At 40.6% G+C, this 17,134-nt stretch overlaps 1 protein-coding gene across 2 annotated transcripts in view; it reads left to right on the plus strand.

Moving 5' to 3' along the window:
* The window catches only part of PLPPR1 (phospholipid phosphatase related 1), a 252,822-nt gene that overhangs the window by 208,276 nt on the left and 27,412 nt on the right, over positions 1 to 17,134 (plus strand). For both annotated transcript variants that reach the window (XM_034664211.1, XM_002926473.4), the window contains exon 4: positions 13,615 to 13,747. In XM_034664211.1, the coding sequence (XP_034520102.1) occupies positions 13,615 to 13,747 (133 nt within the window). The remainder of the gene's footprint in view (positions 1 to 13,614; positions 13,748 to 17,134) is intronic.

The raw sequence follows: 17,134 nt of genomic DNA on the forward strand, positions 1-17,134 counted from the left end.
GTGTGTGAATTTAAATATATATATATATATATATATATATATATACACACACACACGTTTTGTAAGTAAGTTTGAATGTTCTAAATCAAGAGGCTTGATTGGCTAATACGTTAGTTAAGAACAGCTACTGTGCTCTTGAAAAAATATGCTGTGGGTTGTGTGTATTCAGAAGAGGTCTTGAATGTAAATGCTGGCTCTGATATCAATACTCACATCGGAGTGGAATAGACTCCCCTGGGCCTGTGTCTCCTGCCATTCTGGTTGAACTTCCAGTGCGGCCGATGAGAGAAATCGCTTGACCTGAAGTTTGCTGCGATTCATTCTTGGCGGCTCTGGCTGTGTTCACATTACATCACATTCAATTCAGTTGCAACTTTACCTTCATTAATTTCATTCTTCTCTCTCATGAGGAAAAAAAAATTGGTGAGACTATTCTCGAGGGAAACCGTTTCAAAAGCATAATGCTCACAGATCTGTATTATCTGGTAAAGTGATTTAACCCTTAGGCATTTTAATTTCAGTTTTAAAAATGACTTTGTGTTTTAAAATAAACGTTTCTGTGGCTGAACAGGCTACAAGGTCAGATCAGTTGGGATGTAATATCAGTTATTATTTCCCCATATCTCTTCTAAGAGCTGCCTCCCCCAACTCTGCCCCCTCTTCCCCCCCAACTCTCTTCCTCTGCCCTTTCTTTTGGTAATAAAAATATTGACTGGCATGCTGAGAAATATACCGACGGCTCAGACATTCAGTTCAAGCATTGTTTTCTATGCAAATATTTTGCTTTCTTTAAGATGAGACATGGAATAGAATTTTGAAGAGAAAGAATATGGGCATAATGAGTCACAGCACTTTAAGTTTATTTTGATCATTGATCCTAGGCTGTACAAGCGCCGCCCCCCTCCCCCAATGATAAGACTATGCTGTAGCAATTAAGGACAGCAGGGATAAAATTGCGGTGTGTTGGGGTGGTCAAAACACAAGCTCTGCAGTCTGACACACCTGGATTCACATCCTGTCTATGTCACTTTGGTCGAGCCACTCTATTGCCCCCCCCACCATAAAACAGAGGGGATAATAGGACTCCCTATTTCATGGAGTTGTCATGAGACTTGAATAAGATAGTCTGTACGAATGACTTGGCACAGTGTCTGGCATGTACTAAGTGTTTAGAAGTAGGGGAACAAAGAGCCTGTCTGGAAACTGTTCTTCACGCTCTTCAGGATCACAGACCAACCTCCTGTACCTGAAGAGAATGAGTTTCCACTTGGACACCCAGGAACTGCAGGCAGTGGGCTTAGTCTGGAATCACATCCTGGTTTCTTTCTGTCTCAGAAGCATATCATTTGCTTGTGTGTTCAGACATCTCTCTGAGTGGTCTGTTGACTTACTGATGTATTTTCCTCTCTTCTTCCTAGTCCCGGGCTATATATCATTGCCTAAGTTCTATAATTACTTCTTGGAATTAGAGAGATTTTTTTTCCATTAAAAAAACTGAATAAAGCAAGGGAAACAGTTTAGGAAAAATTATGAACAAAAAAAAGTTAGTAAATCAGAAAACAATAGAATTAACAAAATCAGGAGCTGATTCTTTAAAAAGTAAAACATACAACCCTCTAGGTAGTCTAATATTAGAAAGGTAGAAGTAAAAAAAGTTAAAACATATATATATCCATATATATCTATATATGGATATATATAAGCAAAAATACATAAACCTTAAAAAGTCTATACTCAATTTAAATTGTATTTACAGGGACGCCTGGGTGGCTCAGTCAGTTAAACTTCTGTCTTTGGCTCAGGTCATGATCCCAGAGACCTGGGATTGAGTTCCATGTCAGGCTTCCTGCTCAGCGGGAAGTCTGTCTCTCTGCCCCTCCCCTGGCTCATGTGCATCCTCTTTCACTCTCTCTCTCACTTTTCTCTCAAATAAATAAATAAATTAAATCTTTTAAAAAAATTAAAAATAAATTATATTTACAATTCTGTGCCAATAAATGCTTTCCTCTCAATAAAACTGGTAATATTTTATGAAAAGATAATTCACTAACAATGCCCTAAAAAGATGTAGAAAAGCTGAATAATGAATAAAAACAGAATAAATTTTTAAACGTGTCTAAAATTTATCTCGCAAAATAGTACTGAGGACATGTAGCTGTAGTATAAATTCCTTTAAACTTTTAAGGAATAGAAAGTCCATAGTTCTATAAAATGTTCCAGAGCCTAAAAATAAATTGAAAGATTTTTAGTGCCCATTACAAAGCAAGAAAAATATGGATTTTAAACACTTAGAAAGTCTGCACGCACACCCACAAAAGCACCGTCAGTAGCAAAAACAATCTCCCTTACAAAAGCTGACACAAGCATATTGAAAAAGGAGTGATAGACTTGTCTACCTAAAAATAAGTATTTCTCACAAAAGAAAAAGACCACAAAAAGTTTACAGGATATAAGACTCAAATGTAAGTATCCTTAATATTTAAAAAAAAAAAAAAGGAGCTTCCCCAAATAAAAACAGAAGACGAGAATAGACAATTAACGAAACAGTAAATTGTGTGCCTGAAGATTTCTAAACTCATCAATGATCAAAGAAAAGTAACTTTGACAAGTACAGTATTTTCCCCTTTATATAAAATCGGCAAATGTTTTAAAGAAAGATAATCCATGTTGTTGAAAGTACAGACACTTTCACACAGTTCTAGTTGAAGTAAGATGTATTAAAGGTTTATAAACGTCAGACTCAGTCATTAATTCCATTCCCCGAATTTATGTTAGGGAAATAATCAGTTTTATATAAACACAAAGATTTGTGTATAGGGATGTTCATGTCAGCAATTGTTTCAATGAAAATCTTGGAACTAGCTGAACACACAGTGCTAGGGGATTGGGCAAATACATTATGAGGCAGTTGTGTTTTTGAAACACCCTTAATAGTAATGAAAGAGGCTTTTGATTTAATGTTAAGATTTTTTTTTTTGAAGGACTAAAAAAATGTATATAGTATTGCATGTAAAATCTTTCTCCCTTTCACAAGAGAATCTGACCTTCTTTTAATTTTCTGCATCTGTTTCCCTAGAAAAAGAAAAAGGTGCTGTGTATCAACTGTGTTGCTAGGCAAGATTAACCCCTGATGGGTGAATTGCACTGGGACTCTGAGAACTATTATTACCCGAGGAGGGGCCATGCTATGATTTCTAAATGCAATGACTCCGGAAATTTGGCACATCCATTGTAGGACTTTGAAGGCTATGCCTGTGGAGTTGCCGCACCATATGTTGACTCCTGTAGGGCATGAGGCTTTTAAGCCACAGTGGCTCCTGCATCCTTCGATATGTCTATGGTCTCTTGCACCTGAGCTCTACAGCTCTGCGGGACCACTGTGAAGACACGTGCTGAAGAGGAGCACGTGATGCTTCCCTGTTGGCAAGCTATGGTTCCTTCCAAGTAGACTAATGCCAAATGTAGCATGTGGTTGTCTGTGGGTCTGAATATTTAATGACCCTAAGAAGACACCTTGTGTGTGTTGCAAGATAATCCCAAAGTTATATGTAAAAAGACTAGTACAAAATAAACTAAAAATTTACAGCTATTATCTATGAGTGCTAAGTACAGTTAATGTTTTTTCTTTTATACTTTTATATATTCCTTTCCAAATTCTACATGAATGTGTATTTTCAAATCAAAAGACACATTTTTTTAAAATATTTTATTTATTTGTCAGAGAGAGAGAGAAAGCATGCACAAGCAGGGAGAGCAGCAGACAGAGTAGAGCAGGCTCCCCGCTAAACAAAGAGCCCAATGTGGGGCTCGATCTCAGGACCCTGGGATCATGACCTGAGCCGAAGGCAGACGCTTAACCGACTGAGCCACCCACGTATCCCCAAAAGATACATTTTTAAAACGTTGTATATTCCAGTTCTTCTGGCAGTAATTATGAAATGACTGCTCTCTAATAAGACTTGAAACTGGNGAAATGACTGCTCTCTAATAAGATTTGAAACTGACAATTCTAATAAATAAACACACATGTAGACAAAAAAACAAAAATAGGAAAGCAGAACTTTGTGAAAATGTTCTCGTCTCTCTGGGCAAAAATGATAGTTCTTTGATTCTAAGATTTTCAGCAGAAACTGTTCTTCAGGTTGCAAAGTTTGATCCTCTCTCTTCCATTGAGTCCTTTTCCCCAAATGACACAAATTCACATGGGAGTCAGTCGTTCCAATGGGAAGTCAAGGGGAATGTTCAATAACCAGTGAACTGAGGGCTAAGAACCTACAGTTCTTCTCTAGCTCTCAGGTATGGAACCCTCTCCATTTCTTTGCTTCTCTGGGTGAACAGTGTGACCAATAATGCTAACAGGTCCCTAAGATAGAAGCTGAGGAATATTCCATAAATGAGGATTATAAGCATGACATCTTAATGTACTTATATTCTGTAGTTTTTGCCCAATTTATCCTCCCAACATCCCAGCGAAATAGGAAAAAGACATCCCAAAGAACATAGAGAAAGTGGATGGTTCAGTTCCCTCCATTTTTGAGTTGAGAACCTTGAGACTTAACTAGGTTCAGTGATTCACTGAAGGTCCCGCTAGTTCTGTATGTGACTGAACAGATAGCCACCCACTTGGTTCCACTTTTCTTTTTCTCCCAAATGAGGGGCATTGCTAGAAGCCAAGGCTGATTACAGCCGACAGGTTAATGGCAGAAAAGCCGCATGGCTTTGGAACCCTGTCGACAGTGCCTGATCCTCCCCTGGGACCTGAAAATAAGTGAGCAGTGTCAGGGTACAAAGCAGAACTCTTCTGATACTCAGGGACATTTCCTGGCAGGAAGGAACTGTCTTCATTTCTTCTGTCCCATCCTAGGGAGGTATGGCTTGTCCAAGAGCAGCCTTTATTGGGCCACGGGGATTAAGATCCTAAGTGTGTAACTCAGCACAGCCCCTGCTTCTGAGTGTGCACGTCTCATTCCCTTCACGCTGCGGTCAGTGGATCTCAGGTTGGATATGTCAGGAGAGGCAAGGATNTTTATTGGGCCACGGGGATTAAGATCCTAAGTGTGTAACTCAGCACAGCCCCTGCTTCTGAGTGTGCACGTCTCATTCCCTTCACGCTGCGGTCAGTGGATCTCAGGTTGGATATGTCAGGAAAGGCAAGGATCCCAGTCATGGCTCCGCCTCCAATAATTGTGTGACCTCTGGTGAGTCATGTTCCCTCTATAGGTTCAATTTCCCATCTGTAAATAAAAGGGGGGGGGTTGGGCTAATGACCTCCAAGATCTTTCCAGTTCTAACATTCCATGAAAGCTATTTTTTTTAAAAAAGGGAGGGGGGCGTTCTGATTGGAAAGCTCCACATGTCGTATTCCCAAGCCCCAAGTCTCAACTTTCTTTCTGGAGTTTGATTTTACACTCTGTGCCTGGTCAGGTTTTTCACAGAACTGCATTGAGTTTTTGTTACCATTGTTTATTCCTTCCTTAAACCCAGTTTCCTGTTTTCACTGGAGTAGAAAGAAGGCAGGATCCCTCTGGGGTGACTTGTATGATATTAACTAATGTCAGTTTTCAAAAAAAGTAGCTCAACCTGGACTTGTCCTTGGTTTTCTGTGCATTCTCAAACACATTAGCCATAGGAAAACCTAGCACCTTCCACTGCTGTGTGTCCCTGTGGATGAGCATTAACAACCCCACTCACGGCTGCAGGGACGCACAAGAAAGGCACAAGGGAAAAGACTCTGCAGAGCGTTTGACCTGTCATTTCCTATTTCTCCTTTTGTGCGCTGCTGTCAGAACAGATCAGCATCATGTTGAGGCAAATCGTCATGGGATGCACGGCACAGGGACCGGCCACTGCTGTCTCGGGTCTTCAGGAAGGGTCAGAGCTTGGGGAATTTATTGTGCGCAGAACTGTGTAGCCAAAAGTGGTGGCCCACGCTTCCAGGAAATCTGCAGGGCGCATTCTAGCTAGTGTGGAAACCCTAGATGACTACTGCCTCTGGCCTCCTGAACAAACTTGTACACTCGGAGTCCGGGGCAGAGAGTCTATTTGGATAAGAGGATTTAACTCAGTGGAGAATCTAATTTACCTTTATTTTACGTCAGCCCCAGCACCCCAAGGCATGAGAAAATGGCTGTTAAACCTTTTTCTTGGCCTCGCAACAAAGTGACAAGGGAGTATTTAGTATCGAAGCAGCCCACGTTTGATGCCGAGCCCGGAGACTTGAAACAGCTCGCAGTCTGCATACAACCAGGCACGCACGCATACGTAAGACTCATCTCGAATTTCCTGGGGAAGGAAGAGACAAACACAATTTTATAGAAAGGCACAATCGGGAGGATATTGTGAATCTTCTTTTGGGGGGGTTCCGGGCTGTAAGCTCTTGGAGTGAATGTAAAAGCCCAAAGCACAGTGTGGAACAGAGCGGGCTCTCAGTAAACGCGAGTCTGTTGGCTGCCTGACTTGGGGCGCAGCTGCTGAAGCAAAGGAGGCTTTGTGGGGCCTCGCGCTGCCTCCGAATCGGCCTCTTCCAGGCTCTGCACAATCTCATCCATTGAAACCCCTTTTAACACTTGATAATTCACATCTTTTTCCCTTTTGTACATGATCATATGACTTCCTTTTTGTTTTTTTGTTTGTTTGTTTTTTACCATGAGTATATTATTTTGCTGCTGTTGATGTTAATGTACTGAGTCTTTATAATTACATTTTTTTCTGGGAAAGATTTATAGGTATACCCATTAATGGTTGTGGATTTAAAAAAAAAACTTTAAAAAATGTGTTTCCCGTCTTCTTTCTATGCTGCACATGAGTGCTCTAAATTCTTTCGCGGGTTTTCTCTTCCCCTCACATCATCCCACAGACAGACTTGCTTACCATCTTTGAGATGCCCCTTCTAGTGATTGCTGATGATTGTGTTAAGGAGCTTTGATAATTTGCTTCTTGAGAAGACTCTTTGCCTAAAAATACATGCTGGTCAATTTAGTTATGCACTTTACTTTTTACTGAGAGCAGTATTCTACATAATCCATTTTAGATTGCAATTTCTTTGATATCCACTGTCCAGGAAAAAAGGCATAAGAGACCACTATGCTTTGGAAATAGAGCATATCGCCTTGGTACTACATTTTATAACAGGTATCAACTGAAGACTGCTTTCTTTTTTTTTATTTTTAAGATTTTATTTATTTATTCAACAGAGATAGAGACAGCCAGCGAGAGAGGGAACACAAGCAGGGGGAGTGGGAGAGAAAGAAGCAGGCTCTTAGTGGAAGAGCCTGATGTGGGGCTTGATCCCATAACACCAGGATCACACCCTGAGCCGAAGGCAGACACTTAACCACTGTGCCACCCACGCGCCCCTGAAGACTGCTTTCTGAATGGATAGTTGTGGCCCCTGGATTAACACCAGTAGGGAGGCTCCAATCCACAAACACTTATTATCCCAGTTGCTGAACAATTTTGAAAATGCCATCATGCAAATGGCCTTGCCTCTATTGAAGCCTTGATCTGTAAAAGGCATAAGAAGTGTCTAGAGCTGAATTCCTTTCTTACACTTAGATGTAATTAAAGCAGCAATCAAGAGCTCTTGAACCACCCAGACAGAGCTCAGCAACTGAGAGGACCGGGATGCCTCTGCAGATCTGTCTATGGCCTTCACTGGGGGAGATTGGAGCAGAACGTGAAGACACTGGCAGCCAGGATTGGCCGCACAGTCTGTACATTTTAAATTCCTGGGTCAGTAAACAAAATCTGCAAAAGCCATGCCTGCCCCTCTTGGAAATGCTGACTATAGAAGCCTCTCAGGAGAATATTGGAAGCATCCAAAAATCCCTGGGACTGAGAGCCCTGAAGCCATTGAGATACAAATATTGGGAAGTGTACAAAGAACCCTCTCCTCTTCCTCAGACTGTAATACACAGAAATCCCGGAGAGGGGGCCTCCAGCCTCTGCTGTCCTTTAGGAACCAAAGTGACAGAGATACCAGGCAATAGGATGATTCTGAAGTAGTCTGTATCCACTTTGCTTAAGGGAAGATTACTTGGTGAGGTCAAAGTCCCATGGGATTTTGAAAGTGAACCAAGGCCCTGAAGAATTTAACCAATGAAACTGAGATTGAAGCCCCATTATATGACTTTAGTTCCCCTTAATCAGCCCTCTCTTGTCAGTTCCTATCATAAAGGCAAAGATGTTGGGGCTAGAAAAGCACAGTAGAGGTCTTCTTGTCCAACAGATGAGAAACTGAGGCCCAGAGAGGTCCAGCGACTGGTAAGATCAAATACCCGGTTAGGGGCAAAGCAGAGCTAGAGTCATACTGTGTTTCCTTACTCCAGGACTAGAGACAATGATTTTTTTTAAATCATTCTCAAGAGACATTCTTGCCTAGCTAGGCCAGGAAGTAAAGACAACAAACATTCCTTGAGCACCTACAGATGCTTTGACATATATTTTTTTAATACTTTCAAGTATTTTCTGATAGCTATTACCCTCGTGTTCAAAGTCATGAAAAAAGAGAAAAACTGGGGCTCAGAAAGGTTCAATTATTTGCCGAAAATCACACATCAAGAGAGGAAAGAGCTAAGATTTCAACTCTACAGCCCACATGCAAGAGACAGCAATGGCTTTGATCTTGCCAAATACCAGAGCCACAACCAGCGTTATGTGTGAACCTAAAACACATATTGCAGGGGTTCTAGATGCCCTTTTCAGTAACAATCACATACAACATGCAATGAATCCCTCTTACAATATGAGATTGCAATACATTTCCAGTGATTATTTTTTTCCTGCAAACTGTTTTTATTTTGAAATCTAAAAACTGTCCCCTAAATATTTTGCATTTATACCATTTATTTATCACTTACCAGATCTCCTGTGAAACACTGAAGAAGTGGAGTCTAAAAGATAACACACCAAGGGGCTCCTGGGTGGCTCAATCTGTTAAGAATCTGCCTTCAACTCAGGTCATGATCCCAGGGTCCTGGGATGGAGCCCTGCCCCACTTAGGGCTCCCTGCTCAGCATGGAGTCTGCTTCTCCCTCTGCCCCTCCCCCCTCCTCATGTGCTCGCTCTCGCTCTCTCTCTCTCTCTCTCTAGCTCTTGCTTTCTCTCAAATAAATAAATAAAATCTTAAAAAATAAAACACACTGGACCGATGCACCACATTCCAGGATTATTTACTTCTTTCCCATTTGGGTTTGTATCCCTGAAATACAGGTTCNCTCAGCATGGAGTCTGCTTCTCCCTCTGCCCCTCCCCCCTCCTCATGTGCTCGCTCTCGCTCTCTCTCTCTCGCTCTTGCTTTCTCTCAAATAAATAAATAAAATCTTAAAAAATAAAACACACTGAACTGATGCACCACATTCCAGGATTATTTACTTCTTTCCCATTTGGGTTTGTATACCTGAAATACAGCTTTNTGTATCCCTGAAATACAGGTTCATCAAGATACAACAGTCATCTTCATTACTTTAAGTATATTTACTATTATCTAAATGTCTTATGTCACATGGGGTTGTAGCCAGCATAGCGGCAATGGAATGCACCAATGGAATTCATTTGCGGTTCATTCTTTGCCAGATCTAGAGCTTGGCCTTGGTCATTTCTCCCCAGAGCGTATTCTCACTTGCCGTGAGTGATATGATGTTTGTCAGCCAACAATCAGAAAGGCCACAATAGGGCAGCCAGGGCCAAACACCTGGAGAGTCCCACATGTCCCAGTTGCTTTCTGAACAGAGGGGTAGATAGAGGCAGAGTGTGTGTGGCAGAGACACAGATGGAGGAATCCAGCCATTGCCAAAACCGGAGTCATTAACCTGCCACCATGTACAAAATGGTGTTCAATGTGGGCTGGAGGCCTAGCAGGAGAGAAGAGAGACCGCTTCCCTTATCAAGCAGAATTCTCTCTCTCTTTCTCCAAGCATAATCAGGCCCTAAATGAGATTATGGGACCCAGTAGATGGACAAATAACACCCTATGTAAGGTCAGTAAAATACAGAAAAATGAACATCCATGAAGCCCACTCACTGGGGTCTGAGCGCCGGGGTGTTTCTTCAGCAACCTTTATGTCCATCACAGTCTTTACTGAAAACCAGGAATATTTTCCTACCTTTTAGTTATAAAATGACCCCTTCCTCCCTCTCTTTCTTCCTTCCTTTCTTCCTTATGTAAACATTTATTATCACTTAATATATTCCAAGCATTATGTCAGTAACCAGATATGTAAGTTAGTATATGTCCTTGCTCTGTTTTTTTTCTTTTATGCTTCATACCTTAATTGGAATTTGAATATTATTGTCCAATAGTAACAATTCTTGTACTGCTTATTACCTTTGACACGAGGGTCTTAGGATTGACTGATGGACATTTTATTTGAGCCCCATACCCTTTTGCATGACAAGTTTTGCTTGGTTTGGTGTGACTTGGAGAGATTTTGTTGACATTTTTATGTGGGTATATGTGTATGCACATGAATATCATTAACAAGAATAGGTTGTGTATAGATTCTCTCACACATTTTCTTGCTTTCTTTGCCCTCATGCGTGAGTAGTGGAAAGCTTCACTAAATGGAGAATTTCTAGAATGTGCACATCTCTTTCCTATGGAGTGAGAATGTTTGGGGCTTCTAAAATGGCTAAGGCAACCAATGCTTATTTCTTTTCATATTTATCCTTATGTGGTTATCACCCTCCGTCCCATTTCCCTGATTTACTTTGTAATCATATGTCATTTCATGACAATACATGGTGTATTTTTTAGTTTTTTGCGCCCTCCCTACACATACATACACACTAGACATCTGTTCACGACTCTACCTCCAGTGCTAAAACAATTCGTGGCAGAGTGGGTGCTCCCTCTCCAGAACTGTTGAATGCAAAATGAGTGTGTGAGTGAATTTAGTTTAGAAGAAATAATTCACTGTGTATTACTTAGCCCTTGGTTTTTATTTAATCTTAAGCAATGCACCAAGACTGGTGTGCTTTCTGGTGAATATTGTCAATTTCCTGCATTGTTCATCTTCAGAGAAATTAAGGTCAGAAGATTCTATCTATAAGTAGGTCCTCTAAAGATTCAGTCTTTTATTCATTCAACAAATATTGATTGTGCCTACTACATATCAGTCCCTGTTCTAAGCACCATACAAGGAATGGCCAAAGTCCTTCCCATAAGGACATCATAGTCAAATGAAGAGGGACATACAAACAATAATTACAGTTAATTGGGTAGATGTCAGGGTAGAGATCTGTATAATGTGTTGTGGGGCAATGACAAGGCAGGGTAACCTCTTTTCCTGAAGGGATCTGGTAAAGGCTTTGGGGAGGGTAGTGACATTTTCACTGGGTCTGGAAGGTTACATGATAGAAATTGTTTTGTGTTCTTTATAATCTACCTCACTAAACCTGTATTCCAAAAGACCTTCATTAATCTGATATGCTTAATTCATTCAGCATTGAATAACTACTTTGTACCTTACACCGGCTAAGCCCTGGGGGAGTATAACCAAGAATAAGACAGACAGGACACCCCATGACAAAGAACAACAATAATAATATGTAACCGTTTCTGTAAGAAATAGAAAAGAGAAACACAAGGTAAGAAATCCGTGTATAACAAGAATGTCTGAGCTGGTCTGTGGAATTAGAGAACGCTCCCTCAAGGAACTACTATTTCACGTATCCAAGCATGCGTGAATTTATCCCCATCTGTTCACTAAGATAAAGAACAGCAATGCAGTTCCATCATATACAGTAAGGACAAACAAAACCCCTTGGCACCTTATTTTAGCAGAGATGGGTGGTACTAGAAAAGACCGAGGGCTGAGTTCTTAAAGCTATTCAAGTATTTGTCTATGGCAGAGCATCAACTCATTGTTAATTCCAAGGGACATTACACAAAATATTCCTAAGTCTGAACAGCCTGCCAATGTGGTACATGCCATTGTGTGCCTGTCAGACCCTGAGTCCTGTCTCCTCCTGCCAGTGTCCCATCCCATTCTGACTTGCCCTCATTCTGTTTCCATGACACCATTCTGTCTTGTATTTTAATAGCATATGAGTTTTTTAGTATTTAAAACACATTACACTTAACTTGTCTTGTCTTCTATGTTCTCAATATTAAATACAAATTCAACAACTATTTTTACTGAGTCACTACCAAGTAAAAGTGTACATAGTTAAGATGAAGGCTCTGGAACCAGGTCTTCTTTGCTTCAGAGCTGGGGCTTGTGACTTACTAGTTCTGACCTTGGACAAACTATTTAATCCCTCTGTGCCTCAGATGTTGTGTTTGTGCAATCAGGAGAACACATGCGCACAGGATAATGTGTAATGGCCACATTCTAGTGATGCCTCCGTTACTGTCCGACTATGTGCAGCCAAGTCCCTGAGACCTTCAGTTTCCTTGCTCGTAAAGGGGAAAATATCTGTAAACGACGCCAGTTTAACAATTCTACAGTTTAATTTCCACACCCATGTGCCATTCATGATGTTGTCATCTTTATGCATCTAAACAGATATTCCCTAATGACAGGAGGAATGTGAGGAAAGGGGGAACTCTTACAGAGTGAAGTTTATCTAACACCATAAATGTGTGCCTACCAAAGAAGAACATCTATAAGGTCACATTCTTCCAGGGAAATGTTAAAGTTGGGATGAGGATAATAAAAATGGCGTATGACATGGTGGAAAGTGTGAACTTGGGAACTTAGTTGTCCTGGAGACCAGTGCCAGTGCCTCCACATGCCAGCTGTATGCTCTGGCGGGCACTGAACTTTCTCTCTTCACCAGTAAAACAAGGGTAATAATACCTACACTAGGGGCCTTCTGAGCATGAAAAATACTATGATGAAGTACCTGACACCTAGTTATCAATCGATGATGGTAATTAGTACCTTTAGTCTTCATTGATGGTTCTCAGTCTTCACCTGTGGCAGAGTTGGTGACAACTTACCTCCTGCCAGTTCCTTATTTTAAACAGGAATACACCATGCTGAGTGCTAGAAACATAATCAAGAAACAGAAGATGTGGTCCCTGTCTTCAGGAAGCTTGCAGTCTACACGAAGGCATTATGATTTATATGGTAATACATACATATTCATTCAAGATAACGAGAGAGGTGCCAGTTATAAAGAAGGGACAGTCAGCCAGTTCACAGTACAAGAACATTTTCAGATAAAGATCATTGGGTAAATAATGTATTGCCATATAACGAAGTAATAATTCATTGTGATGTGTGCTTATAACACCTTGTCGGGCACATGACTGTCCCATTCAGTTCTCATCATTGTAGCTCACACATCCAGCTAAAGGGATTCAGTCCCAGCATGATGAGCCTCAGCACAGATTCTACTACAATTTATTATTGCAACTTACGTTTTTATATGAACTTAGAATTTAACAGGATCACCTGAAACCTCGCCAAAATGATCAATTATTGCCATCTCTAATTCTTTTGAAGAATTAAATACAAACTGCCAACTCTATCTCTGCAGCATGACATCTTTGAAAAGGATCTGGAGCCTCAAAAATTTGGGTTTTGCTTTTGGTTTTTTTAAAACCACTGGTCTCTTTTATCAGACCATTCTCTCCAACTTGACATTTCTTAAACATTCCTTCTCCAGATTTTTATTGGTGAGATATCCATGTATTTCATAAAGTCAACCAGAGAATCTCTGATTGCCCAGGAGAAAACCATTCTGACCGGAGAATGCTGTTACCTGAACCCCTTACTCCGAAGGATCGTAAGATTCATAGGTGAGTACAAGAGCATGCTGAACCGAGCCCTTGCCTACAGGTACACCTACTAAACTTACTACAGATGAACACACTTGATAGAACAAACTAAGCTATGGAAGCATCAACTTTAAAAGCAAGGGTTTCTTCAGGGGTTTTCCAGGAAGTGCAAACATTGAACCTGATCATAGTGCCAAGTCCAATTTCTCATCCTTGAAGTGAAGCAGGAGTTATTCAATTGTCTTACAAATGATTTCAACTTGGATTTTTTTTTCCCTACACAATATTTATCTGAGATTCCCTCTGGACATACATTTTAATATTGACCGGATATTGTCCTATACCCTTTAGCTGAGTCTGGTGAGAGTGTGGGGGCACAGCAGAGGACACCAATAAAATGAATTTATAAATAATGAAATTTCCTGACAAAGATTTCCCATCGAGTATAATTTTGTTATGCAGGGAACTCTACACAAAGTATGGGAGATCTAACCCATCAGATTCTGGAAAACAGTGCCTTTCCAAGGTTGGAAAACAAATAATTTTATTAGTGTTCATGATAAGAAATAATTAAGGCATGTTCTATATCTCTCCTTCTAGGATTTTTATAAAAACATCTGAGGTGATGTGGACAATGATTATAGAATGGGAGTGAATATGTATATGGGAATAAGTAGGAAATAGAGTTTGCAGAGTTCCCACACAATAAATACTCGGTAAATAACCATTACAGTGTTCAAAGGAGATCTTACAAATATCTACTGACCAGATCTTCATGGGAGCCAGGATAAAACTCCCAAAGTGTGAACATGGCTGGTATTAAGATAAACCTACAGAATTGACAGCTGAGAAAGTGAAGGCCAAAATACAACAGCCCCTCAACTCTTTTGATTATCTTTAATCCTGTTTTTTTCCTATTGTAGAAAAGGTTTGAATTTCCTCAAGTCATAAGCAAATGACCACATTAAAATCAAATATGCAAGAATTTCTGTGACTGGAGTGGGAATGAGGGAAGTGGTAGAATGGGAAGCCTAAGAAAATCTAATTTAAAAGAAGCAAATCTTAACATTAAAATAGTCTTCAGGGCTGCCTGAGTAGCTCAGTCAGTTGAGCTTCTGCTCAGGTGACGATCTGGGGATTCTGGGGTCCAGCCTCCCCTGGTGGGCTCCCTGCTCAGCATGGAGTCTGCTTCTCCCTCTCCCTCTACTGCTCCCCCCTGCTTGTGCATGCTCATGCTCTCTCGCTCTCTCTCAAATAAATAAATAAAATCTTAAAAAATCTATTCTTCAGCATGTACTGATGGTATCTGCATAATGAGCTGTGGAAGTCTGCAATGTGCTCACTGACTCATCCCTGATCAATATGATGTCACCACTGTCTGTGAGTTCACTCATTCCAAACAGTGGTGCCTTTCAAAGATGTCCAGAGTTTGGTCACTTCCCACCAAAGTGGCTAGGTAACAAATCATCAAGGAGAAAACAAAAAGAAAGAAGAGAATCTTTATTATACAGGATGGTGGACTCGACACTTCATAGACATTATTTCATTTAATCCACCCAACACCCTGTAAGGTCATTTATAATCCTAATTGTACCGATGAAGAATCTGATATAGAATGGGATAAAGTCACTTTTCCCAAGGAGTGTGAGAGTATACATGTCTGTACACACAGTTACATAATTTGATTCAGAGAAGAAGATTTTATGATCACTGTCTGATTGTATAATTAGAGCAAGTTATTCAAAGCAGAAGGTTACTAGTTTACAATGAACTGGAGATATCTTTAAAAGTCACTGTTGTTCTTCCTTGGCAAAGATAAGGAAAGAATCTGGGAGAGTCCAAAGACTAGAAATTTAACTGGCATCTATCATGTACATAGATAGACGTGTCTCTGTGCATTGTCAGGGCAAGACTTGGTTCACTGAGGAATATCAGAAGGTGCCCAGGAGCGAATCCTTCAGATTGCCTGTGGTGGTACCTGAAATTCCTACTGGAGTCAGTGCATTGAACTGAGGTGTGGTTTCAGGAGGACAATTAAAGTAGAAATGTCTCACCCTAGGGGAGCATCAGACTCCCATTATCATAATCACTGACACATTAGTCCATTGGAGTCTATCATAAGCTAACAGAGATGCTGGTTACAGAGAAGGGATGCTTGTGTGGGGAAACAGCCAGCAGGTAGCATGCAAATCTTGGAGAATTAGAGGAAAGCATCCAATGGGAAGGGGGATTGCTGAGTACAGAAGCACTTCCTTCATGCTTTCCCTCTTTTGTTTTATGGCACCAGGATCTTCCCAGTTGCTTAAATCAAAATCCTAGAAGTCACCTTAAGCTATCTATCTAAGAACTTGTTAGAAATGTACATTCTTGGGCCTCTTTCCATACCTACCAAATCAGAATGTCTGGGAACGGAGCCCAGTGATCTGTGTTTCATGACCAGTCATCCAGGTGATTCTGATGCACTTTGAAGTTTGGGACCCCCAGGTATAGGCCAGTGATATGTCTTGCCCTGTAAGTAGTCCCCCTATATCTTGCCTTGCAGTGTGGCTCCAGGCACCCCAGGCCCACAAAAATATCTTCCATTGGCCATTTTGCAGATCTTTCCAGAGCCAAACTATGATCAAGTCATTTCCCTGCTTAAATTCTTTCAGAGCATTCCTGGTGTTTTGAACAGTGTGATGTTTATCCCTGGTTCCTGTTCATGTGCTGCTCCTACTCCCTGGAGTACCCCATTGCCATCCTGTCACCCTTAAAGCTGACGGTCCTACTCAACCTCCAGAACACCGCTTACACATTACCTCTTTACCAACCCAGACAGCTAGCAACCTCTTCTCCCAGACCCCCACTGAGCCTGTATCTTTTGTAGGCACTTACCAGATCCCTGTAATTATATGTCAGTTACTCCTATTACTTTGTGATCCTTGGAGATCCTTTGGATCTTTTCACTTGATATCAACAGCATATTGCAAAATGCCTGCCACACAGTAGGATTTCAATAATTTTTTTTTGATAAGTAAAGAACAAAGATTAACTTTGTTAAATCACGGATTTGCCTAAAATTTCTTCCATAAATGCTGGTTCTTAAATATTCATTTGCCTCCTGTTTAATTAATGTTATTACCACTCTTCAGCTTAGCTCTAGGAAATTAAAGTACGTACATTAGGCAATTTCTAAGAGAAAGTCAGAGAAGTCTGTCCTAACTTCATATAGGAGAGTTGGAGGTGGGGGGAGGGGTCTATGTATCTTAAGAAGGGCAACTTTTTTGAGTTACTTTTTTTGAGTATCTGGATGAATGTTTTTTATAAGAAGAAAAAACATACTACTTAAAAATCCTTTAAGTGGGGAGGTTTCCTTTGAAAAAAAATAAGGCAGTAATCAAATGTATTAGAAATGTTATTGTAAAGAGC

This window comes from Ailuropoda melanoleuca, chromosome 7, assembly GCF_002007445.2.
Source record: "Ailuropoda melanoleuca isolate Jingjing chromosome 7, ASM200744v2, whole genome shotgun sequence".
Lineage (NCBI taxonomy): Eukaryota > Metazoa > Chordata > Mammalia > Carnivora > Ursidae > Ailuropoda > Ailuropoda melanoleuca.